At 41.4% G+C, this 24,253-nt stretch overlaps 1 protein-coding gene and 1 long non-coding RNA gene across 4 annotated transcripts; one reads left to right on the forward strand and one right to left on the reverse strand.

Annotated features, from left to right (window-relative positions):
• The first annotated feature begins 1,012 nt into the window (after nucleotides 1-1,012).
• tagapb (T cell activation RhoGTPase activating protein b) lies at nucleotides 1,013-22,768 on the forward strand. 2 transcript variants are annotated; one of them, XM_086264506.1, is made up of 14 exons: nucleotides 1,013-1,382; nucleotides 5,777-5,862; nucleotides 12,630-12,800; nucleotides 15,406-15,570; nucleotides 17,655-17,696; nucleotides 18,032-18,116; nucleotides 18,217-18,270; nucleotides 18,651-18,720; nucleotides 18,976-19,115; nucleotides 19,424-19,585; nucleotides 19,934-20,043; nucleotides 20,361-20,547; nucleotides 20,788-20,869; nucleotides 20,988-22,768. In XM_086264506.1, the coding sequence occupies exons 1-14, from the start codon at nucleotides 1,308-1,310 to the stop codon at nucleotides 22,115-22,117; spliced, it is 2,559 nt and encodes an 852-aa protein (XP_086120632.1). In that variant the 5' UTR covers nucleotides 1,013-1,307; the 3' UTR covers nucleotides 22,118-22,768. The 2 variants fall into 2 exon arrangements, with proteins under 2 accessions (XP_086120632.1, XP_086120631.1); XM_086264505.1 differs by lacking the exons at nucleotides 1,013-1,382; nucleotides 5,777-5,862 and having other exon boundaries at nucleotides 5,878-12,800.
• On the reverse strand, nucleotides 2,841-9,976 carry LOC147312802 (uncharacterized). 2 transcript variants are annotated; one of them, XR_015125075.1, is made up of 4 exons: nucleotides 9,860-9,976; nucleotides 8,667-8,915; nucleotides 4,872-4,999; nucleotides 2,841-3,155 (listed from the first exon to the last, which is right to left on the reverse strand). It is a non-coding gene; the product is annotated as an uncharacterized LOC147312802 (long non-coding RNA). The 2 variants fall into 2 exon arrangements; XR_015125074.1 differs by lacking the exon at nucleotides 4,872-4,999 and having other exon boundaries at nucleotides 8,801-8,915.
• Nucleotides 22,769-24,253: the final 1,485 nt, after the last annotated feature.

The raw sequence follows: 24,253 nt of genomic DNA on the forward strand, positions 1-24,253 counted from the left end.
GAACTTATTCTTGTATAGAGCCTTTCTACTCTGGAGGACTCTTCAGTACTTCATACAACATGCCTTATTCGCCCAAGCACTTTTTAAAAAAATGCTGATGTGCTTTCTATCTAGCAGTCATACTCTGATGGATGCATCAGAGATTAATCCAAGTAATACTCTTCACCGCTGATGTGTCCAACTATATCTCCATGCCGGAAAGAAAGCTTTGCCTGCTGCATGGGTTCCATGGTTGGCTCCAAAACCGAGGCAAAATCAGTTCTGTTTCAAAAAGATCAAGATAGGGACAGCCACAATACTATAAAGCACAAGTCCCCCTGAAAAGTGAGAGTCAGGAATACGGCTACTTCCATCTTTCACATACAGTTTATGATATAGAGTAATGGAGGAGGTCAGGATGGATATGTGAAGCTATAAAACAATAGCTCTTTCCACAGGAACTTGCTGTTTGTTTCCTGTTTCAAAGCTTTGCGACACACATACTGTAACCACACTGGCAAATGTTCTTTAACTCAAATAAAGCATCCGTTTTTGAACAGAAAACAAACTTTTACTCCTGCACTGTGACATCATCACACGATAATTTATCTATTTTTTAACTTGTGGTTTGCGTGAGAAGCAGAACAGGAGGTGTGTCTACCGCTTGACTCTGATTGGCTACTTTTTATTGCACCACTCTTTAGGTTTGCCCGCTCACTCTGGGAATGGAATTATTTTAGACTTAAATACATACTTGGCTAAAAATTGGCTTTGATTTTCATTATAAACATTCAGAAGTACATCTCTATATGTTTAACAGGGACGTGGGACCGATCTGTGAGGCCTTGTTTTTCTGAGGAACCTGTTGTCACGGTATCTCACCCTCGTTAGTCTGGAAATGAGGACGAGCAGGCCATGAGAGGATGCAGGCCGATCTCATTATGGGAGGAAGCTGCCTCGCTGAAGCGTAACGGGACAGTCTGGGATGATCAGACGGAGGAAGTGGTGGCTTGGAAAAAGGTTTTAAGGGGGCGAGGGGGGGTTAGAGTGGCACTGCAGGCCCAGGTCAGCCACAAACACCCCCCCTCCCCCTCGCTCTTCTTCTGTGTGCCAGCCTGGCCTCCATTGTTCAAACCCTCATTAGCACCAGTTAGAGAAGAAGCTGTTGTGGATGCACTCCCCCACCACATTCACAGCAGAGCCCTCAAACCGGGACGCAAACTGCTTCTCCTCTGCTTTGCCAAGTGGAAACTGTAAACTGACAACACAGACTACAGCACAGGACAACAGAGGGGTCGAGGGCTTCCTCTGGGATCTGAGACACCAGGATGGACGGTTCAGATTATGGAATTGGAGCAATGAGGAGAGGAAGCTATGATGATGGTGCAGCTTCACTGCATCCCGTAAGTATGCGCCCATTATTTACTCGCAAAGGTGATAATCGTGACAATTTTGTGATATCAAAAAGAAGAGTTATTTTGATCAGTTCCTATGCGTCTGTGAGGGGTTTATGATCAAAGACGCAGAGAGGAAATACAACATCACAACACTGACTGACTGCTGAAATGTGATTACATGACAGAAAGTGGGTGAGTGGGAGGGTTCAGGTAAAATTGGTCGTTCCAGATGAGGTTCAAAGGCGTGTGGCAAGTGAGAGGTGTAGCGATGTAGCCTCTCAGAGCTTCCACGGAGTGCAGATGCAACAGAAGCACGAAAAGCTGCAAGAAAACATCTACGAGCCTTTCAGGTTTACCGCAGTTTGTTAACTGATTATTCACTGATTTGGCCGGATCTTCATCTAAGTCAAAATTAGATAAACCAAATAGCTTTATAATACGGGAACAATTACATTTGATCTCTAATGAAAACCTTAAACTTCAAACTCTTCTGTTTAAAAAGCGATTAACAGCTCGCTCAGCTTAGCCAGGTCCGTCAACAGATGATGGACCTTCATGAAAGAAAGTTTGGTAACAAGCAGTCAGAAGGGGCCAATCTTAGTGTCTAAACCTGCAAATTTGCATCAGTGAGGTCTCTAATTTGGCCAAAAGGTGAATTTAGGCAGGTCTTTCCAAAGATGAGAGATCCTCACAGCAGAAATATGTTAACCCCCTTTTAAGGCTTGACGTTGAAACGACCAATCACAGGGTCTAAACCTGCAAACTGGCTTATATGAGGTCAGCATGTGTGCTATGTAGATCGGGGCAACACACAGAAGCACTTTAAAAGTGCCTTTTAATCAATTCCATAACATAGAGGACATCATTGGATTTGGAGGTTTTGATTTATACAATTCAAGTGAATTCAGTTTTGTTTATACAGCGCCAAATCACAACAGGCTGGCTCTCTGCTCACTGCAGTTGCCCCCATTGATGAGTATTTTTGCCCTCACTTTATCCTGAACCCGAGCAGATGAATCCGCTTTACTGTGAAATGGCTAACCATAACCCAACCTACACTTCAACTCTCGCCGTGGCAAGAGTATACACAAGGCATCACCACACAAAATGCTGTTTACAGAGGAAATCGCATTTTTTTGTGGCAACTGCTTTGTTTCCTGTCTCTACTAAGCAATGCACGCTTGTTTCTTTGAACTGTGATAATAATATTTCCGGAACCGACACCTATGATCTCTCCTGGATAGGCTTAGGCACTCAAAACTATTTGGTTTTATACCCAAACCTAGCCAAGTTACAGCCATAGTAATAAAAAGCATTAATTTATCGTTTCCCTGGTAACAAGAAGCTTTATTAATTCTTAATAGAATGAATATTGAGTGCATTGATATTCTTATTCTTATTGTTGTGATCAAGAGAAATTAGCCCCACATGGACCCTCCTCTGTAAATATCAAACGTTCGGTAACGGAAGATTTTCCCAACAAGTGTGTTTAAGAAAACAGCCGAGCGTGAGATACTTCAGAGGGTGGGTGCTGTTGGTCTATTTGTTGACTGTGAGAGAGAAATATTATCAGCTTTTCCAAAAAGAATAAAAAAAAGTGTTTATTAGACAACAGCAGAGACTCTAAAAACAAAGCAAATCTCCATTAGATGGGACCTACAGCTTGTTAATGGTGACACTTTTGGTCCCTTAGTGGCGTGCATTTGTGGTTCCAGGATTCAGGTAACAATGAGCCTCTGTGTCCTCCGTCGCGTCCGTCATCAGTCGGCGGACTCCGAGCTGCAGGGACAGAGGCCAGAGAGAGACACTTTGTTAAGAGTTCCAGCTCTTGTTTGTTTTGTGTTGTTGTTCTCCTTCATCTCCAACTCTGCTTCATCCAATTTCTCAGTTTGTCTGGCAATTAGAGCGCAACATCATCATCCGCAGGAGCCATAACAAGGATGGAGAGAGACTGTTTGTTTTCCTTCACGCAAATGAACAAATGTCCAAGTGCGTCGGAGTGTTACCCAACAATTATTAGGCAACTTCAGAAGTTCCTCTAAACTCTTCAAATGCATTCAAAACTCCCCAAAGAAAAGCTGTTTACAAGAAAAAGGTAGAAATAGTAGAAATAGACTATTCATCCATCAGTGCAACTAAGTAAAAGAAAAGTAAGTTAAGGAAGATATACATGTGTGAATAAACAAGCAAATAAAAGAGAAATCCTCAAACACAGATCCAGATGGACTGCTCTGAATATTTCAGAAACAGCTGATCAGCTTCGATTTTCCCACATAACCATCTCTAGGGTTTACTGAGAATGATCTGAAAAAGAGAAACTCTCGGGTGAGCGACAGTTCACTAGGTGAAAATCTCTGGTTGATGTCAGAGGTCAGAGGAGAATGGGCAGAGTGCTTTGATCTGATAGGAAGGCAACAGTGACTCAAACCAACTCACAAGGTATGCAGAAGAGCATCTCGGAACACACAGCACATCAAATTGTGAGGCAGATGCGCTACAACAGCAGAAGTTCACATGAGCTCACTAAACTGGACAAGAGCAGATCAGAAAAATGCCATCTGGTATGATGAGCCCTGATTTCTTCCCTGATTTCTTGCATTTTGTAATGTAACTTGCTGCGAACAACATGAAAGCACGGATCCCTCCTGGCTTGAGTCAACGTTTCAGTTTCTTGGTACACTTTAAACTCCTTAATGCTAACTGGGCATTATTTAACCACCGCAGCCTGTCTGAGCGTGCCGCTGACCTTGTTCATCCTTTTATGAGTACAGTGTAATTACCTTCTGATGGCTGCTTCCACCATCATTACACACCATGAATGTTTCTAGCACCTTGCACCTGTGCCACGAAGAATTAAAGGCAAACAGGGAGGTCCAACCCTGTAATACCAAGATGTACCTAATAAAATGGCAAGTGAGTGTCTAGCTGTTATGTTGTCTAACTTTTCTAGTCATATTAATAGATTTAAAATGATCAAAAGTGTTTTTGATAACCCAGGAAAATAAATATTTTTTTGTATCTGAACTTTGTAAATAAATGTGCCTTAAATCTAAAAAATAAAATCAAACCTTGAGACAGAGGCGTAATTTCCAGGGGGGTTAGGGGGGTTATATTTACCCAGATGTATTTATTTATTTAGACAGAGATCTTGACCCCCCCCAATGTTCAGCACAAAGTTACGCCGATGCCTTGAGAGCAATAACACAAACCTTTTTAATGCTCAAATCAGTGTTTCATATTTGTGTCCAATGACTTGTGTCGACAATTTTATCACCTGAAGCAACTCTTTCAGCGTTTTCAGCGTTCACGTGAGATTTGTTTTTATTTGCAGATCGTTACACGGCCCGATGCAAAAAACCTCGACACCAACTGCAGTGAGAAAATACAATCAGGCAATCAGCGTCCTAAACTACCGAGACTGAAGCTGATATGTGATGGAGGAAGTGTTTGACCCAGATTTCAGAGCTCGTATGTGTAGTTATGGCTTCAGTTTACCTTCGCTTTCCACACAGATTCTCATTGGCCCCTCCTTCATGCAAACACGTGAGACGTATTCAGTGCACACGGTGCTGACTAATTTCATGGAAGCGTAGTCTTGAATTTCAAATCCTCTCTCGGTTGTCCTTTGTCACGAGAAAAAAAAAATCTTATTATTGCACACAGATGTTTGGCCTTCAATATAGATGACAACTGAACCACACAGGAACTCATTCCTACATTTGGCTATCTCGTACAATTCCTTATATTTGAACATTGTATATTCTGTGCTAAGGCACTTGAATCCTTCAGTCTTCAGAAGAAGCCTTTATCTGTCCCCTACAAACATTTATTTGTCCACATGTATTCACTTGTTAGAGCAGAGAGGGACGACCTTCTGATTGGAATCCAGAGCATTATGCAGGATTAAGTTCAGTACTCAATACTTTAAGCAGTGAAATGTAAAATTCACCCTCTGAAGGGTGGAAATTGGTAAATGAAAGTACTTTGTGTTGTTTGCTTTCATTTCTTTTCTTGGTAAATGTATTTACTTTAATGGAACCTCTGACTGAGCAGCTATTTTAAGCGATTAAGCTGCCTTTCTTGAAGCTGTTCCTGTACTCGTTTGTCTGCAGGTGGAAGGTCACTAGGGAATAAGTTATTTCCTCAGTCTAAATATACGCTTGACTGCGGTCACAGCTCCGCCATCTCTGCCATTTCTGATTGCGGCCCAATATAAAGTGTATCCGTTATTAAATTTCGCAAATCAGCAAACCTTCTGTTGCGGTTTTCTTCCCTGACTGAAATGCTTCTGTGTCTCTTGTGTCTTGTCAGCAAAATGTTGACAGATATGAGTTAATGATTTTTATTTTCCCGGCAGACACAAAAGGTTTTGTTTATCTATCACTTCTGCTTTCTTACAGCACCTCAGACACTTGGCTCAGAGACGGCGCTCAGCTCCATCCCTGGTCTTTGGGAAGGCTTTGGGGATGCCATGGTCCCCTATCAGGTGTGCAAAAGACTCTCTTATTAGATGCATTTACACATGTGCAACCGTTATTTTCTTGTACGGCCTGGAGTCATTTTTAACACACTCTGATCATAGTGCTGTACGCACAACAGTGCCTTACAGTTTTCTGCTGCGACAGTCTCTGCACAGCTCAGCATAACTCGTAGGGAAGGAAGTGTGCGCCAAGTAAGGCTAATTATCTGATGCACAGTTATGTATTTGTTTTTATGATGGAAATGGAACACTTAGCTTAAAAATGTCAAAACATTGAAAAAAGTACTGTTTCCATAGCGATTAAGAGGATAAGTACCAGTAAAGGTGCAATCAAATGCATTTGATTAACTGATTAATGGCAAGTGTGCTGGAGCATTCACTACAACCTTCCCAGAAATCAACCTGGAGTGCAGAGCACCATGTTTGGAGAATTGTATTGTATTGTCTATGCAAACACCTCATACCAGCTATCAAGCACGGTGGTGGAAGTGTGAGGATTTGGGCTTGTCTTGCAGCCACAGGACCCGAGTAGCTATGAATCATTGAGTCAGCCATTAACTCCTCTGTCTACCAAAGTATTCTAGAGTCACATGTGAGATTTAGGTGACAGAAAGCTAAATCTTGGGTGCGATTGGGTCATTCAGCAGAAGAATGTTCCCAAACACAGTAGCAAATCTACAACAAAAGATAAAACAAATCCCCGCAAACCTCAATGACCTGAAGCAACAAGTAACTGGTAAAGTCATACAGAAACATACAGAGTCTCGTGAAGCTTTCTTTTTCACTTGGCTGTCTGATTCAGTTTGATCTAATTAGAGAGTCAGGCTCCAATGTTTAGTCAAGTCCAAAATTCAAAAATCAAAACAGCAATCACAGGAAGAAGTAGCCTCACTGTCGCCTCCACCCTATAGATGGCAGCACACTCTTCATTAGAGAATAGCCTCACACTATTATACAGACAAGCAAAAAACTAACTTCCCCCTCCATCCCGCCACGTGTCACGCTTTGTCACCCTGCAGGCCACGCTGCCTACTCTGTTCAGGCCACAAACACAGATGTTCCCACGGGGAATTACACAGCAGGGTTTTGAAACAACAACGTGCACATGTGCTGTGGCTCCTCACCTCGGCCATGACCGGGCTGTGAGGGGCGAGCAGCGTGGACGATATCGATCTGTCAAGGAAACCTAATGAACCGGTTATTCTCACCCATAACAAGTTGACCTTTTTGAATAAATCAACAGGAGGTCATTACCAGCACCTCCTTGTTTTGACAGCACAAGCAATCAGTTCAATATGAAACTAAACAGCGTGCTTCCAGATATTACTACAGCAACATCTTAACTCCTGTCCCTGAGTTTAATTTCATGAACCACAAAAGGTCCTTTCTATGTTTCCCGTAAAGCAGTTTCTTTCAGTAATAACACTGGATGACTGATTTTAGAAGCTGTGCGATAACTGCTCGCTGAGTGTACAAGAAGCCAAATAATCTCTCAGTTTTAAAATAATCTTTTAAAACAGAAATTAATTCACGGCTACAGCTGCTATTTTAAACACGCTGAGCTCATATCCTGAGGGGTTTTAGCAACCTGCGGACATTTCTTTGGAATAATAACGTAGCTTATCTTATCATTGTAAGCTTAGGCCGACAAATAACCTGAAATGTTTTCTGAAAACGTTGTTAAATAGATGGAAAAGTGGCCTTAGATGAGACTCAAACATAGAAAACTGAATAATTAAAATATGTTGTCAATGCAAAGCTTTTTTTTTTTTTTTACTCCTCTCAACAAACCCTCAGTTTGACAGTTTTTTTTTGTCTTTGGGCATTTCAGACACGTGGGCTTTGATTCGGCTATAAAATTTAACCTTATAACGATCACACTCGTCAGACGTTGTCATGTGAAGACCACCAAAGCACGCAGTGGGCGATCCCTTCAAAGCAGAAAGAGAAATGTCAGACACATCCCACTCTCACACATTCAACTAATCAGCGCGCAAACGCAAACACACACACACACATCAGGCATTTCCATGAGGGGGCTGGACTTCGTGGGTGTCAGTTTCACTATGGTGGGACTGCCACTGACGTAGAGTATACCTCAGCATGAAGAGGCAGAACCAGACATATGCAGCTATATTATTTCACAGAGTTAAGCACTATGTTATTATTGGATTCTACATATATATGTGTTAATGATGTAGTGGGGTGAAAATACAGTGTTAAATAAAGCTGTGAATCATAGTTCTAACGACACTGAATCAATAGTTTTATACTTATTAAATATAAAGATGTTTAAAGCTGAACATATTTAAACACCAGGCTCCTGAGTTAGCTAATAAGAAATGCTGTGCGATGAAAGCAAAAAAACCCTCCCCCTCCCCCACGTGACTATTTCAAAATAATACTCTAGTTTATTGCTTAACTAAGAAAAAGTACCTTCAATTCACTGTATCAGATTCCCATTTTCGACCAGTTTTCACGTCTTTCTGACACTATATACACTCACAGGCCACTTTATTAGGTACACTTTGCTCGTAGTGGGTTGCACGCCCTTCTTATGCTCAGTAACACAATGTGTAATCTAGTGAAGCAGCTATCAGAATATTGGTATACTGTGGTCATAAAGGCACAGACACAGTCAGTAACAATAATCAGGTAGGTTGTGGTGTTTAAACATCACTCAGTTGCTCAGTTGTCCAAAATGTGCCAAGAAAATATCCCCCGCAACATTACACCAGCAGCAGAAGCCTGAGGTGTTGATCCAAGGTAGGTGGATCCATGCTTTATTGTTGTTCATGCCAAATTCTCACCTTACGATATGAATGTTACAGGAGAGACCAAGACTCATCAGACTAGGCTGAGTATTTCTGTTCTGTTGTCCTGTTTTCGTGAGTCTGTGTGAATTGTAGCCTCAGTTTTCTAGCTTAGATAATATCAGTAACACCTGGTGTGGGTGTGATCTTCTACTGCTGTAGCCCATCTTCTTCAAGAACCTATGAGTTGTTACCGTTGCATTCTGTTGCATTCTTATCAGCTGGAAGCAGTCTGACCCCTGTGACCTGTGACATAAAAAAACAACAACATTTTGGTCTTTTCTCCCCATTCTGATGCTCAGTTTTGAACTTCAGCAGGTTGTCTTGATCATGACTGCATGCCTAGATGCACTGAGTTGCTACCATGTGACTGGCTTGATTAGATATTTCTAGTAAGGCACAGTTGAACAGGCATGATTACACCTCTTATACCTGATTTAGACCATCTACCTCACAGGGTCACTGTGAATGGTTTACTTCAGTGCTGCTAAATTTGGACTTCTTTGTAATGAATGGAAATATTAGTACATAAAGAATATGTTAAAAAAAAAAAAAGCAGTAGAACAGTAAAAAAACAGTGTTGCCCGCCTAGCTTGGTTAGCAGGCTAGGTCTGTGTTAGCTTTAGCGGAGCAGCTGGCTTAGCTTTGTTCAAAGTTTTGATGTTTAGAAACAACAAAATACATTTATGGACCTGTGTGCCAAGTAGACAAATATCTAATCTAGCCTCGTGCCTTCAATTTTAGTCCACAAAACACAAATTTAGGTTCATTTTAACCAAGCGCAGCTAGCTACAAAGCAAAGCTATCTTTTGCCTGTGTAGCCTGGCTAATTAGCAAAGCAAGAGTAGGTAAAGTGCATTTATCTTCTGATTTTACATCAATATTTACTAAGAAAAAAAAGTGGTCCCAGTCTGTAAAACGTATCTTTGAAATTTAACAAAAACAAAACAAACAAAGCAGTGGCATGCTCGTGTTAACACACTTTTACTATTGCACTTCTATGGTTTATCCTGTTGTAAGTACAAACACAAAGCTTCTCCCACAGTTTATATGCCCGTAGTTAATGTGTCATCTCCAGCAGTCAGGGGAAGTACCTCTACTATAACAATTTGAATTTCTTCCCCCGGACCAAGTGGGACGATCAACCACTAAATGTGGTTTCATATGCATTTAGAACAAACAACTCTTACTTGCTCTTACTCTCTTGTCATCTTCACAGGCTCACTCTAGACACAACAGGGAGGCAACAACATGAGCATGCTGGCTTTTTACATTCATTTTTTGTTATCTGACCGCAAATATTTGTGTTATTTGTACATTAATTCAGTGCGCCCCAGGGTGGCTGTGGCTACAATGTAGCTTACCATCACCAGTGTGTGAATGTGTGTGTGAATGGGTGGATGACTGGATGTGTAAAGCACTTTGAGGTCCTTAGGGACTAGTAAAGCGCTATACAAATACAGGCCATTTACCATTTACCATTAATTAACACCAGTAGTTAGTCCAGTGAAGTAAATGTGACAAACTCCTCCATCCAGGTAGATGGTATTTATGAAGAGTAAGAGAAAACCAGCGTCTATGCATAGATAAGAATATGTGAGTCAGGTTTTAAGTTGTGTTGGTAAATGTCATTTCTGAACAAATAACCAAACTTTAGTTAGTAAGTTGATATCAGACCACTTGTCTGTAAAGAATAAGATGACCTTATTGATCCAAGATCAATCAAGCAGGGTTGGCGATGCCGTTATGCACACATCTGACATTTATTCTCTGAATTAGAGCATCATTTCTGCTCTCTGTGATATTTGGAGGAGGAACAGCGCTTTGGAAGAAATTGATCAGAAAAATAGTGGTTTATTGTGTTACCCATATTGGAAAATAACCAGAAAACACAATAGCAGTGACAAATTTAAGTTTTTAGGATATTATTAGGATATTATTATGTTATATACCTATGTGGTATGTGACTTTTGTTGCCATGATGCCAGGTCTCTCTTAAAGCATCAGCTTCTAAGTATGCCACTTGAAAAACATGCCGTAGTCCACTAAGTATTAGTAATGTGACCCTGTGGTGTTATTTACAAGACAGTGTGCCTACAGAAAAGTTTCAAAAACGAGGGGTGGGTGGCTCAGCAGGCTCTAATCATCCATTTTTTCTGCACTTACGCTGTATTTCCTTAGAATTCAAATTACTTATTATCGCAAGTAGCCTAAGAGTAAAATTAAACATACATAGCGGTAGTTATGGATTCACTAACTCATTCTTCATTTTCTGGTATGTCCTCTTATGACAAGGCAGTTTCATGCATACCAATTCACATCTTAACCATCGGCTTTCATACGTTTCTGGTGAAAAACTTATGCAGCGTGTTACATATGAATTATACATTTCTACGGAAATTTGTTCTCCTGAAGTGATTAATATTCATTTTTATCAGAAACATCTGGAGACAGATGCATAAAATTTAAGTCTGATTCTGTTTTAGTAGAAACTCATCTTTTTTTTTAGCCACATTTACGATGTTGTGCATATTCCTTTGTGCATGGTTACTTTTTTTTTTTTTAAATAAATTCATCAAGAAGCCTGGAAGAGTTAAAAAGAATATATACATATACTTATACAGTCAATGGCCACTTTATTATGTACACCTTTATAGTACCATGTTGGGCTTAATTTTGCTTTGAGAACTGCTTTAACCCTTCGTAGTGCAGATTCAGCGAGGTGCTGGAAACACTCCTCTGTGATTTGGGTCCATATTGACTTGACAGCATGTTAGGGAAAATATTTAAGTATATCTAAGTATATCTGGTTGAATATTTCCTAATACAAATAACTACATGCAGTATTCTACCATATGCAAACTTATATCACTAAAAGATTATACTGACTACTAAATACAATTTTCCATTGACACAGCATCACATAGTTACTGCAGAGTTGTCAGCTGCACATCCAGATGTGAATTTCCTTTTCAACCACATCCCAAAAATGTTCTATTGTCCTAAGATCTGGTCACTGTGGTGGCTAAATGCACCATTATACTTCCGCCAGCAACCTGAACTGTTGATACATAATTTCATGTTGTTTATGCCAAATTCTGATCCGTCCATTTAAATGTCTCAACAGAGATCAGGTGTCATCAAACAAAGTTTTCTTATATTTAGCCTCAGTTTCCTGTTCTTAGTTGACTGGAGTGGCACCCAGTGTGGTCTTATGCAGCTGTAGCCCCTCTGCGTCAAGGCGCTCTTCTGCATATCTTGGTTGCACTGAGTATTTATTTGGGTTATGGTTGCCTTCCTATTAGCTCGAAGCACTCTGGCTATTCTTCTCTGACCTCTGTCTGGCAAAGGATTCAAAGATTTTTTGAAACAAAAAAGGATTTGAAACAAAGGATTTTTTCTTCCAGAAAACTGCTTTTAACTTGATGGGCCATTCTCTGTAAACCCTGATGAGATGGTTATGTGGGGGGGGGGGGAATCCCAGTAGATTAACCGTTTCTGAAATACTCAGACCAGCCCATCAGTTACCAAAACCACAAGAGCCACATTCAAAGTCACTTAAATCATCTTTCTTCCCCGTCGTTGGCTTCAACTTCAGCAGGGTCATCTTGACCATGTCAGGTGCTGGGATTGGCTGATTAGAAAGTTGAACGGTGTACCTAATGAAGTGGCCGGTAAGTGTATATATGAGTTTTTGATATTTATCCTGAACTACATCTAACTTTATTTTTCACCTGTGCTTCACCTTATCAGGATTGACTTACATGTATACGCCTATTCTTCTATGAAAAAGTCATATTATTGTTCATACATCAGGCTCCAGCTGTTAAATGAACCTGATCTTTCTCAGATGCAAAATCAGTCTCATTTCCATGTGGAAATCACCATATTTAGACTCGTTTGGCTGTGGGTTCTCCCCGTCACCCACTCCTTTTTTTTGGTGTGTATCCTCTGGCTCAGGGAGGAGGCTCCCTGCTGGGTGTCTGTGGAGCAGAGTCCATTTGTCCTCGGCCTCGCCAGCGAGAACGGAGAGCTGCTGCTGGACGAGTGCGTTCAGGTCACCGAGGGCTCAAAAACCAGGGAGAGACACCTGTTCCTCTTCAGCGACGTGATTGTCTTCGCCAAACTCAAGTAAGATATTATTAATCTAAAACCCCAGCATTTTAGCTTGTGATGATCAGATATTTTCAGGAGTGTGTGTATGAAACCCAGATAGTTTCTGCTTGTAAAACTGGAGATTTTAAAATAAATCACAACTAAGGAAACTGCCACTGTGTTGTTTTAGCAACTTTCTGTTGAAAATCATCATGTGTTTGTACAGTAGGAATGGGAGAGCGAAAGAGGAAGTGAAAACAAAATGTGTATTTTTGGACTCTACTCGGAGAGATGGGGAATCTCCCAGCAACAGACATTGTTTATGAGTCGTTTCTCTTATTTTAAATTAGTAGAAGAAGAGAGTTGGGTGGTTCCCTTAGAGTGGAGTCACATTAGGGGAAACTCAACAGTTATTTTAACCTTCGCTTCAGCTTTGAAGCGAACAACAGAGCTGCTGGTTCAATACTCTCACAAGTGCTTGTGTGGCTCAAATCACTCTTAAAATTCTTCAAATTTGAAAACCCTGAGATGTTCTGAACATTTACTCACACCTTTTCTTCACCATTAAACATCCTAGTTATTGTTTTTCCGTATAAGTAAACCTCTGTTTCCTTTCTTTTTAAAATGTAAACAGCATTTAAATACACCTTCAGGCAATCACTGTTTACATGGCTTAGTCAGATCAGATCTGTTTGTCAAACACGGTGGAAGTTTTATACCTAATGAGTGGGAGGACATCACACTCATCTCTGTACCACAACCTGCCTACTGTTCCTGTAGACACACAGCTGGCACACCACTGTCATACAGCATAGCAGCCTTTTTTGAGCCTATAAATCTATGAGATCATTACATCTAGAGATGATTGTGTGCTTATGTGTTTGCGTGTGTGTTTTTTAGTTTGCTGTGAAGAAACAGGCACACAGCAGGTGTCGGAGGCCACTTTTTCTCATTTCTCCTACAATGTGAAACAGCCCATCTCAGCGTTTCAGCAGCGTGTAGGTGGATGGTGAGGTGGAGGTGTCACGAGCACACCTGATTTTTGATCCGCGCTTCGAGTTCGGGCCAAAGTTTAGCTCCGCTTTGCTGTTTACTTTCACTTTCTCACTCGTGGTCTTGTTAGGTTCATATTCAGAACCACTATGGCTAAGGTGCAGCACAAAACCTGGTCACTTAATAGTCAGGAGGAGATCGTATTTTGATGTCAAATGCAACCTTTCAAACAGTTAAAAACACGTTACACAGCTGTGTTGTGTTAGATTCCAGTGGTGGTAACTCTACCCAGTTCACACAGCTTTTGTTTATCTTTTAAGATGTGAACCCAGATACCAGGCACGTTTGGGGAACTTCTGATTCAGCTGTAGCATGAGCAAGACTTGAGAGGCCCAGATGTTGCCCTAATGTGAAAAACCGCCCGATAACTGACCTGTATAAGGTGTGCCTGCGGCTGAGAGAGTGCATCCAGATTCACTCAGAATCAGTGGAGGCCACATATGGGTCGCAAGAGAACTGCATACCACATTTGGGCCAAATGTTCATTGCTATCAGGTCATCGTAACAGCTTACACAAAAACAACCTTTTCATGGGGAGGACAGTCTCAGAACAACAACTTATGTAACAACACCTTTAAACAATCTCTAAGTTCTTTTTGTTTGTTAGATCTATACCAATCTAATGCAGAGTGTGCACAGATGGGCTGTGTTTAAACAGAAATGTAAACTCAAGCGCCAGACTCCAAATTAAGAACACGTCACAGTCCCACATAGAAAACTTATTAACATCATGGATCTCTCATTTAAGTAGGTGTCTGTACTCTAGAGGATTTCATAACTTTACATGCCTATAGTTTGCCTATAAATGCTGGCAATTTTCAATATGTGTTATTGTGATGAAATTATGACGACACACTTTGTGTATTTATAGTAAGATACTGTTGACGGAAACTGACTTTGGGCAAACAGTACTGGCTGAAATCTGCCAAATTCTGCCAAATCAAAACAACAACAGCTGTGCACATAAACAGCACCCATGTTTACTTCTATCAGTGCATCGCGTCTCTCCTTCTGTTTTAGTACCGAAACACCTCCCAGCTCCTTCTTTTTTTTATTTTTTTCAAATAATAATTCCTCTCTAATCTCTTATGAGTCACCTTTTCTTTTTTAGATTCTTATTTGTCATAAACTTGTATCTATTTTAATAAACTGGGGGATAATCGAAATCTTGACCCTTTTTTTGACACTTAGCATGTGACCATTGTTGCTTGACCAAGTGCAGCAATCAGTCCGCAATTCAGGTGCAAGAGTAGATCATTGATTATTTCGCAGAAATAACCAATGATTATTCGCATGAAGGACCAACTTTCAAAACAAGCTGTCACGGGAGAAATTACGGCCTTTTTTTTTCTCTCCGTGTTTTTATTTCTGTGTTCAGTGCCAATGTTTTCACAGAGAGGAAATGCGCTATTTCATATAAAAGATATTTTTTCAATGGTTTCACAGGAGGGAAGAAAATCAATCACTCATCCAAAAATTATGGAACTGAAACCTGCTTTGTAATCTTGAGAAAACAACACGTTTAGAAACAAATTAATGAAAATTATTTAGAGGAGTGTTGGTTTTATTTTTATTCCCGTTTCGACAGGTCGCCTGCCAGCTACCGACTGAAGCATAGAGTCAGTCTTGAGGACGTCTGGCATTACAGTTTCGAGGATGAACCGGAGGAAGAGGATGGACTGATTGGTGACATTGACCTCAGGCTGACCCTCATCCTGGCCTGGGATCTCACGTTTTGTCTGGTGTGTTTCCGGTGAGAAGCTCCCCTACCCCTCCCCGCACACACAAACTCATACACACAGTGAATGACTCACATGGAAATGGCCAAGCATATTTAGTGTTGAGTCACTGATTCACTGTACACTCAAATACCTGGGTACACGTGTCTAAACATCACAGCTCACATGTGGATCTTCATTTGATTGTTGCTCTTCCTTCTTTATGGTAAACCTTTAATATTGAAATATGTAATCTAAATAAGGCAGCACAATGACACACCACGAGGAGGTCCTGGGTTCAAATCCTCCATCTGGTCTGTTTGTGTGGGCTTTGCATGTTTTCACCATGTCTGTCTCTGGGTACTCTGACATCTTCCTACAGCCCAAAGACATGCAGTTAGTGGGGTTAGATTAATGAGTTGGAGGTGTGAATGAGTATTGTTGTCTGTGTTTCTGTGTTAGCCCTGCAGGCTGTACCTGGCTCTCGCCATGTGGCAGCTGGGGAAGGCTACAGAGCCCCGTGATCCTGAATTGGATAAGCAGAAGTAAATAGATGGATAATCTCAATAAAGAGGTGTCAAAGTTGAGTTGACGAAAGGCCACAGTGGGAACTGAGAATCAGATTAGAGACCAGACTTAATTTAATTGACTGTATAGGCTTCTGGTTACTATTAGTCAGCACAACAGCCTTTTTCACAAGCTTAAAGAGGACAGCTGTTGGCAATATGGAGAATTTAATAAAACAAAATATATTTACGGTCTAAAGTCAGGGCTCAGTGGTAGTGTGGCAAGTTTATTTGAAAATAAATTGCCTCTTGGCAAACAGATACACACACCTCTCAGAGCTTAACCTTTGTGCTGCCATGCTGTGCAAGCTTTCAGGCGCAGTGGAGCTTATCCTGTTTTTTGCTTAATTCAGTATTTGCATATGTCGTAAACCACAGCTGTGAGTAGATGGAGTGAAATTTGATGAAAACCAAAAGTAATAAATGGGCCAGAATAAAATTTCCAAAAGGCCACATGAGCTCTTCAAGAAAAGATTACAGAGAGACATCAAGGCAAACAATCTGTTAAAGCACTGACGGAGGAGAAAATACGAGTGTATTGCAATATAAAAACACTGTTGCAACTATAAGCTTTCTGTTTCTTATTCGGCAGACTGCTTTTTTTGCCGGTCATTCAGTTTATGAAATGCACACTCGTGCATATGTAGTAAAAGGTCAGATGATCTGTGGCCTTCATGAAATAGGGAAGTGGCAAGTAGAAAGTCCGCAGAGTAGCATCACAAGACAAAAAGGTTATAAAATAGGAAGTGTGGAGCTGGGAGGGAATTAACATCAGATGATCTTTATCTGGAAATGCTGGCCTTTACAATAAAGATAAAACACATCAGATGCTTTATGTCTAGACATTTTCTTTGTTAAAGGAGTCAAAGGAGATTTTTCTCTCTTCAGTGAATTTATGATGAAGAGCACCAAACGGCACTAAAGTCTAGAAATGCTTCATTTGGGGCAGTCACTCCCACGTTTCTCGCAAACTTATTAGAATCAAACCAAGAGCCGTTTCACAGCTGGTGCTGTATTCCAAGAAAGTGATGAATGCACTAGTAGGTTTTGAGTTGTTTTGTTTGAAAATGAGACGATTTGTTTCTCTGATTGGATGCTCGGACTCTAGTGATGATTCAGTGTGTGAAACTTTCACTCCTGCTCACTCACACCGAGTCGACCGTGGATCCCGTGAGAGGCCGCGGCCTCGTTTGTTGACACTTTCCCGTCGCCTGTGCGCAGACAGTTTATAATTAAAGCGCCTGGCATTAAATCAGGTCATGAAAGGTGAAAGCGCACAGGTGTATATACGTAGGCTCGTCTGTTTCGTCGGCGTGTTTCCACTGATGGACACGAAGCCACAGCAAGCATATGAGGAAGTGGAAGATGTCTCTGGTCGGGGCCCGCCGTGACGTTGCTTCCTGTTCCCATGACTGAGTTACACTTTCCGACAGAGCTGTTAAAAGACCGCGAGGGCCGCACTTCGTGTCATTCCTCCCACTGTAATCTGCCGGCTTGTTTCAGTCGCTCTGTGTGGATTAGTAACTCATACCATGCCGTTATTTTGCCCACAGCTCGCCTGAGGTGAAAGAACGCTGGTTAGATACTCTTCACAGGTAAGAACAAGATCATTGTTTATATCAGCAAACTCTCGCAGGCGCTCTCCCATTTATCGTCATTCATAAAAAGCATTGTGAAATTTTTCGATCACTTCTGCCACTTATTGTAATTGTTCTGCACATATTCATATCGGCTTCTTAAGTTATGCAAACATCGAGGCAGCATTTGTAACAATGTAAAACTGTATTTCTTTAATAATCTCTTGAGGCTCCATTGAACCACAATAACTTCATCATTTTATTTTTTGTTTTACTGCTTTATAAACTCAAAATTCAGACTTGATAAACAGTCAGTGAGTGCCACTCCTCTAAGTGTTTCATCGTCATTGCAGAAAAATTAAAGAAGCAAAAACGAGGACCGGTTCTTCTTCTTTTCCTCCAGACGTCCTGATGAAGGTGTTGAGTGGCAACATCACAGTAAGTCTCGCTATCTGCTCCGCCACATTTCTTTTTAAAAAACATAAACATTTTTAAGAGCCGTTATTAAAGAAAAACTACTCATTTCTTTCTCCCACAGACCAAAACTCTAACAGGAGGTGGCATGGAAGAATTGATTGAGTTTCCACTCGATGTAAGTAATCCCAGTTTTTCTGGCTTCTTATGGTAGAAAATGTTCAAAATAGACACCTGCTGGTAAAAAACAGCTGTGCCTCTGCGCTAACGCTCAGTGGACAGTTGTTACATAATAAACATAGTATGTTAAATGCAGAAAGTGCAAACATACTGATAAGTTGCACAATTAATGCAATAATTATATTAGAATGCTGAAAATAATTAGAAATCTGTCTTTTGAACATCTAAAAGACTAATTTAACATTTGTTCATTAACGTGTTAGAAGGCGTGCAATTTGACACAAAAAAAGCCACAACCCCTCCCTTGGCTACTGTTGCATGCTCATGTTCCTCTTCCACGTTGCTCACCATGCCACTTTTTCTTTATTTTGTCACCAGGGCAACGCAAAGATCTGCGCTGTGTCGAAGCAGTTGAATAATCAAGAGGAGAGGCAGAGACAGCCCACTGGTGAGTTTGAAAATCTCTTTACGGTGTTTTTTTTTTTCTGGTGGGAGGGAGTGCCTCGCTAAATGTGCCATGTGCAGAGAAGAGACCAAAGAGAACAACCACAGACAAGAGGAAATCTAGCCGCTGATAAGAGAGAACGAGTACAGAAAGCTTGTTTTTGGCACTCGGGGCTTTGACTCTTTGCACGTCTGCCTTTGTTGCCGTGTCTTATGAGTATAAAATGTTAAATGGATAAAACATTTCTGCTCCTAACAGACACCAAGTGGAACGTGGTGAGGAGGAGGCTGTCAAAGGGCCGCAAAAAGCGACCAGAAATAGAAAACAAGATTCAGCTGTTTGGAGAGCCCCTCCACAAGATATGCCCAGACGATTGCTCACTTCCCAAACCAGTCACAGTAAGTTGCCCTTTGATAAATGTCAGAGTTGATGTCATATCAGTAGCTTAGCTCACTTTGAGAACTTTCTGTGCATTGGTTTCAAGATGTTAGCAGCCTGTGTTTTAAAATGATTTCTTAATGCTTTGAAGATTGAATACAATATGATAGCATGCGTGCACGCACAAACGGTGCACATTAATAAGCCAAGACAAAAACACACACACACACATGCAGAGCTGCTGTGTTTGTGGGTGTGTTTTTTTTTTTTTTTTTTTTATTCATATATGATAATCTCATCTTCCTTCTCTCCCGTCCTGCTTCATCAGGAGCTGCTGGTGCTGCTGAGGAAGAAAGGCCCCTCCACAGAGGGAGTGTTTCGAAAGCTGTGCAACATCAAGAGCATGAAAGACATCAGAGAGCAGCTGAACAGCGGCGGCAGTGTGGACATGGGCGAGCTGCCCGTCGTTCTGCTCGTCGGACTACTCAAAGTACGTTTGCATACTGAGAGGCGCTCGCACTTCACATGTTCTGCGCATACTATTAGCGTTACCACGTATGTGCAAATCCACGATTAATATTAGCGCTAAAGTACTTTCTACATCACTGATAAAGAAGCATTACGGCTGTAGGTTATTTTAACCACTGCTACCACAACGGCCACACTACTACTGCTTTACCCTCTGCTATAGTTTCTAAGAAAGCAGCAGTACTTCCTTAAATATGTTAGACCGCTTGACAAGGAAGCTGTCAAATAGGTGGTCTTGATTATATTTAATATGCTAGTGCACAGCCTCTAATATACATGTGCCTAATCAATGCCTTTCTCCTATTTATAGAGTTTTCTGAAGGAGCTTCCTGGCAGCCTGCTAAGATCTGACTATTATGACAAGTGGATGGCAGCTCTGGACATTGAAGACACCCAGCAGAGAACTCTGGAAATCACAAAGTAAGCAGTCGATGTCTGCTAATGAGCCTCGGCACTGCCTGTCTAAAAAACAAAAAACACAAAAAAAGAATTTATATCTTTAAAAAAAACAGTTATGTTCTTTTTTTTCATGACTGGTTTTGTGGTTTTGAGGGAAGTTTTTAATCATTCCATATGTTCGCTATACAATCTGACCGGAACATAGCCCACTTCTCTTTTTTAAGTCTGTCTACTGTTTTAAAAAAGGAAGAGACTCTAAAAAAAAGAGCGGCAAGCTAACCGTTTTTTGTTTTTTTTTCCTTCCTGCTTCTCCTTTTTTTTTGCTACCCGCGAGCTAGGGTGGTAGATGATCTCCCCGGGCTGAACAGACTCCTCCTGCAGCATCTGATCTGCGTCTTCCATCACATCCTGGAGAGCGCAGACATCAACAAGATGGATGCCTACAATCTGGCGGTGTGCATCGGCCCCACGCTGCTGCAGCTGGATGACACCTCGCTGGAGGAGCAGAAGGAGAAGATGCAGAAGGTAAAAAGATGTGATATGAATTTACTTTCTCACTTTGAGCGCTTTGAAGCCTCGCGGCTCACAGTGCAAAAAACCTCAAGCGGTTTCATAAGTGGGAGTGCACTAGCACATACTTAGGTGCTAATAACAAGCCGAGTATTTAGACCAAGTGAAGCACTGAATTTGTCTACAGAATCCCTTGACTTTGTTGTTGTTATTCATTTTACTAATGCTTGCTTGTCTTTGTGTGATTCTCTGCAGGTGACAGATCTTACTCAGTTCCTGATTGAGAACTGTGACATTCTTGGAGAGAATACCAGAGTCTTACTGGACACAGATGAAGGTAAATTAATTAGCAAATAAAGCCCCCAATAATGCTGAGAGACCTTTATGGGCCTTTTTTACAGAGGTAAATGAGATTAAATGGATTCTAATCATGTCTTCCTTTCCTTGCTCGACAGACTCTGTCTCCTCCCAGCATCAGGACTCTGCGTATGATAGCACAGACCCAGATGGAGATGCAGAGGTGGGAGAGAATATCATGTCCACGTCTACAGAATATGGCTCTACTTCTTCATCCTCATCGCCCAGCCCCAGCACGACAACCTCTTCTTGGTCCGATGCTGTCTTCAACACAAAGCCAGAATTCAACCGCCGGTGCTCCGAGCCCATCATCCTCCTCTCGGACGATCTCAAGGGCCTGTGCAGCCACGCCAGGAGCCACGAGGACTGCTCCACAGAAAAGGCAGATTTTGCCGAGCAGCCTCTGAAAAAGCAGATCTCCGATGACTCCTTCTTGCTCAGAGGCCGTAGCGTAGCCAGGCCAACTATGCCTTTCTTAAAATTGAACAACTCCAATGGAGATCTGCAGCCCTTCATGGGCAAAGACTGTTCTTGCTCTTCCCTCGAAAGCACTACCTCTAACCATTCAGAGAGCTCTGTTTTCACCAGTTCCCCAATGGTGTCACCAGGATGCTCGAGGAAGGCAAACGCCAGCAGCCAGCCTTCAGTGGCTGTTAAGGGACAGCAGGAGATTTCCAAACCCCAAGAAAGGAAGCGCTCTCAGTCCATGAGAGTTGCCACTAAAGTCTTAATGAGGACCAGGAGCTTAGGAGCCTTTAGCAGAAACAGCCAGAAAAGAGACTCACAGAAGGAAAACGCCTTCCCCTGCGAAACCCTCCAGGAGGACTTACAGAGCGAAGCTGATCCACCGGCCGAGCCTGTGGATAGACCACGCCCTCTGTCTGCGATTGAAGTTTTCAAGCATGTTGACAGCAGGCAGCCCTGCAGCCCTCCATCATACGAACAGGCGGTGCAGAATGTGGGTCCCCCCCCACAGTATCGCTCATTGACTGTAAAGGAGATGAGGAGCAGGTCTCGTCCATCCTCTGTAAATTATGACTCTAATCCTCAGTGCATCCAAATTCAGGAATGCATTCCCCAGGAATCAGACATTGTCAATCTACGGCAGCCTTTCCGCCAGAGAGCCATGTCGGAGTCCGTGTCGACGCGTCAACACGATGTCGTGTCACGGAGATGCAGCCAGCCTGTGTTTGAGGAACTTTCCTATGCAAAGGAGTCTTACGTTTGATTGACTTAATATCTGCTCTGCAGATTGGATTTTGTCACAATCTGCAAATATTGTAGACAGAAATAATTCACAGGCATGAGTTACTGGGAGCAAAGCTGAAAGCCAGCAGCAACCCAAGCTTGGTGCACAAAGTCCAGTGTTTTTATCGTTCACTTTTTCACTTTGGATAAATGTCAGCTATGTGACGCCTTTATGGCTGCACATTCTCAGTAGTACTGTTAAGAGTACAAGTATTAACTTCGGTGTAGTTACGATGATAGATATTTAGTCTATCACAATGAAGCTATGAACACAGTTTGCTGTGGAGAAAATATGCTACGAATTTCTGTGTTTCGTCTCAAGTGTTGTTTGTTATGGTGATATTTACCGTATAGTATAATATATGTTCACTATGATTTTTGTGTGTTTGTTTGTTTGCTTTTTGTGAATCTAATTCACTTTGCATATTTCTTCTTCTTCCACTACATTAAAGCACTTTTCTGATAATCTTTTTTTGTATTTGTATGCTGAATTGTACATAAAGTAAGCTAGCAATGTATGTAATCTTTATCAATGAGTGTTTTGGCGCCATAAAACGTCTGGTTGAACAGTTTTAAGTAACAAAGTAAAAAGAATATAAGAATGCAATAAAAACAATTACAAACTAAACAAGTTCCAGTCTGTGTATCTGTGACCTTCACAAATGCCTGTACATTTGTTTGCTGCTAAATCACCCTGCAGTGCAATCATTAGTGTCTAAATTAATGACAGAAAGGAGGAGAGTGACTACTTTGGCCAGAGTTCTCTTTTCTAGACATGTTGCATAACGCGCTAACAAGCTTCATTGAGAGAACAGCGTGTTCTGGCACACATGCTAAAGCTGAAGGAAACCAGATTCTGTCACATGGGCGGATTTGGTTTTTCTGCGAATTGCTGTTCCTCTTGTCTGTGACTGCAGATGAGCTGATGCCACCTCTCCTTCCTCCTTTCTACGCGGTGTTAACACTCTTTCCTTCCTTGACGAGCTGATTTTCTTGTCTAATTTTCCAAATTTAAACTGATTGAAAGTGAGCCTGATTTATCCAGCTGAATACTGAACACCAAGACAGACACACAAAAACACACAAAAAAATCATCATAATCTGCTATACTGACAAGCAAGTGCATGCATGCACAGAAGTGGTGTCAGTATTTTGACATTCAGTGTCAAATATACAAACTATAGAAATCAGATAAAGGCAACTTGTGCAAATAAAAAAGTTAGAAATATATATGTGACAACAGAACTATTCAGTAAAAATGTGAGGATGTGCAAAATGTAAACTGTGCATGAAAAATATGCATGCATGAAGAAAATAACCCAGAAAATAAAACACAGATATAGGAGGAAGCTGATGGACAGAAGCCTCCTTCCACAGGGGAAGAACTCAAGAAGTGCATGTTCACTTTGGAGGGTTCAGCTTGAACAGTTCCCCACCAACATTAGGTGTAAAAGTGTTTGGAGACTAAACTGCACTGGAAAAAGTTTAATAATTGTAATGAATGCTTTCAGGTTAACAAAAGCTAAGCATGTGCCGCAATTCAGGAGATTATTATTCATGCAAAGGATGCGAGTCTCTTGTTTTCTTCACAGGTATTCCAGGTACCACAAAGTTCAGGCCGATGTTAATACAGGTAACTCTTTGTGACTTTAACTGGCACAGACTCAGGTGAGGATTCTCAGATTCTCCACAGGTTTGAGCTCAGGTAAGTGCTCTCTGATATCTGCAGGTTTGTGGGGGCGAGAGCGGGCCAGGCGGGGTTCTTTGTCCAGGACAAAATCAGTGATAGAGAAAGAAAGGTAAGATAAGTAGCAAAACAAAGACAGAGAGAAAGGGAGAAGGCAGTTCAAAACAAAGGAGGACCGTGACATTAGTGTCCTGCAAGTACTTTTATTACCCATTTCCATAGGAAAGCACAGAAAAACAAAAATCAACAGCAATCATATGCTGTAGGCATTCACATTGAATCCTGTGTCATATGTAAGAGACAATTGTTTAATCTATAATCTTTTAGCAAATGGCGAACAAAAACAGGAAGAACTTGTGTAATACAACAAGCCACAAGCCTCAAAAACAACCAGGGCTCTATTAGTACCTCTCTGACAGTCCAACTCTG

The sequence above is a fragment of the Aulonocara sp. 'chitande type north' Nkhata Bay genome, linkage group LG15 (genome assembly GCF_057382095.1).
Source record: "Aulonocara sp. 'chitande type north' Nkhata Bay isolate Kocher_YH1m ecotype deep benthic linkage group LG15, A_spYH_male_GT1.1, whole genome shotgun sequence".
NCBI classification, from domain to species: Eukaryota; Metazoa; Chordata; class Actinopteri; order Cichliformes; family Cichlidae; genus Aulonocara; species Aulonocara sp. 'chitande type north' Nkhata Bay.

Excerpts from the sequence above, each read along its gene's own strand:
- tagapb (XM_086264505.1), top strand. The coding sequence starts at position 12,454 with ATGAAAAAGTCATATTATTGTTCATACATCAGGCTCCAGCTGTTAAAT. Across the intron at positions 15,571-17,654 it reads TTTTGTCTGGTGTGTTTCCG|CTCGCCTGAGGTGAAAGAAC; the intron begins GTGAGAAGCTCC and ends TTTTGCCCACAG. Across the intron at positions 19,116-19,423 it reads CACTTCCCAAACCAGTCACA|GAGCTGCTGGTGCTGCTGAG; the intron begins GTAAGTTGCCCT and ends CTGCTTCATCAG.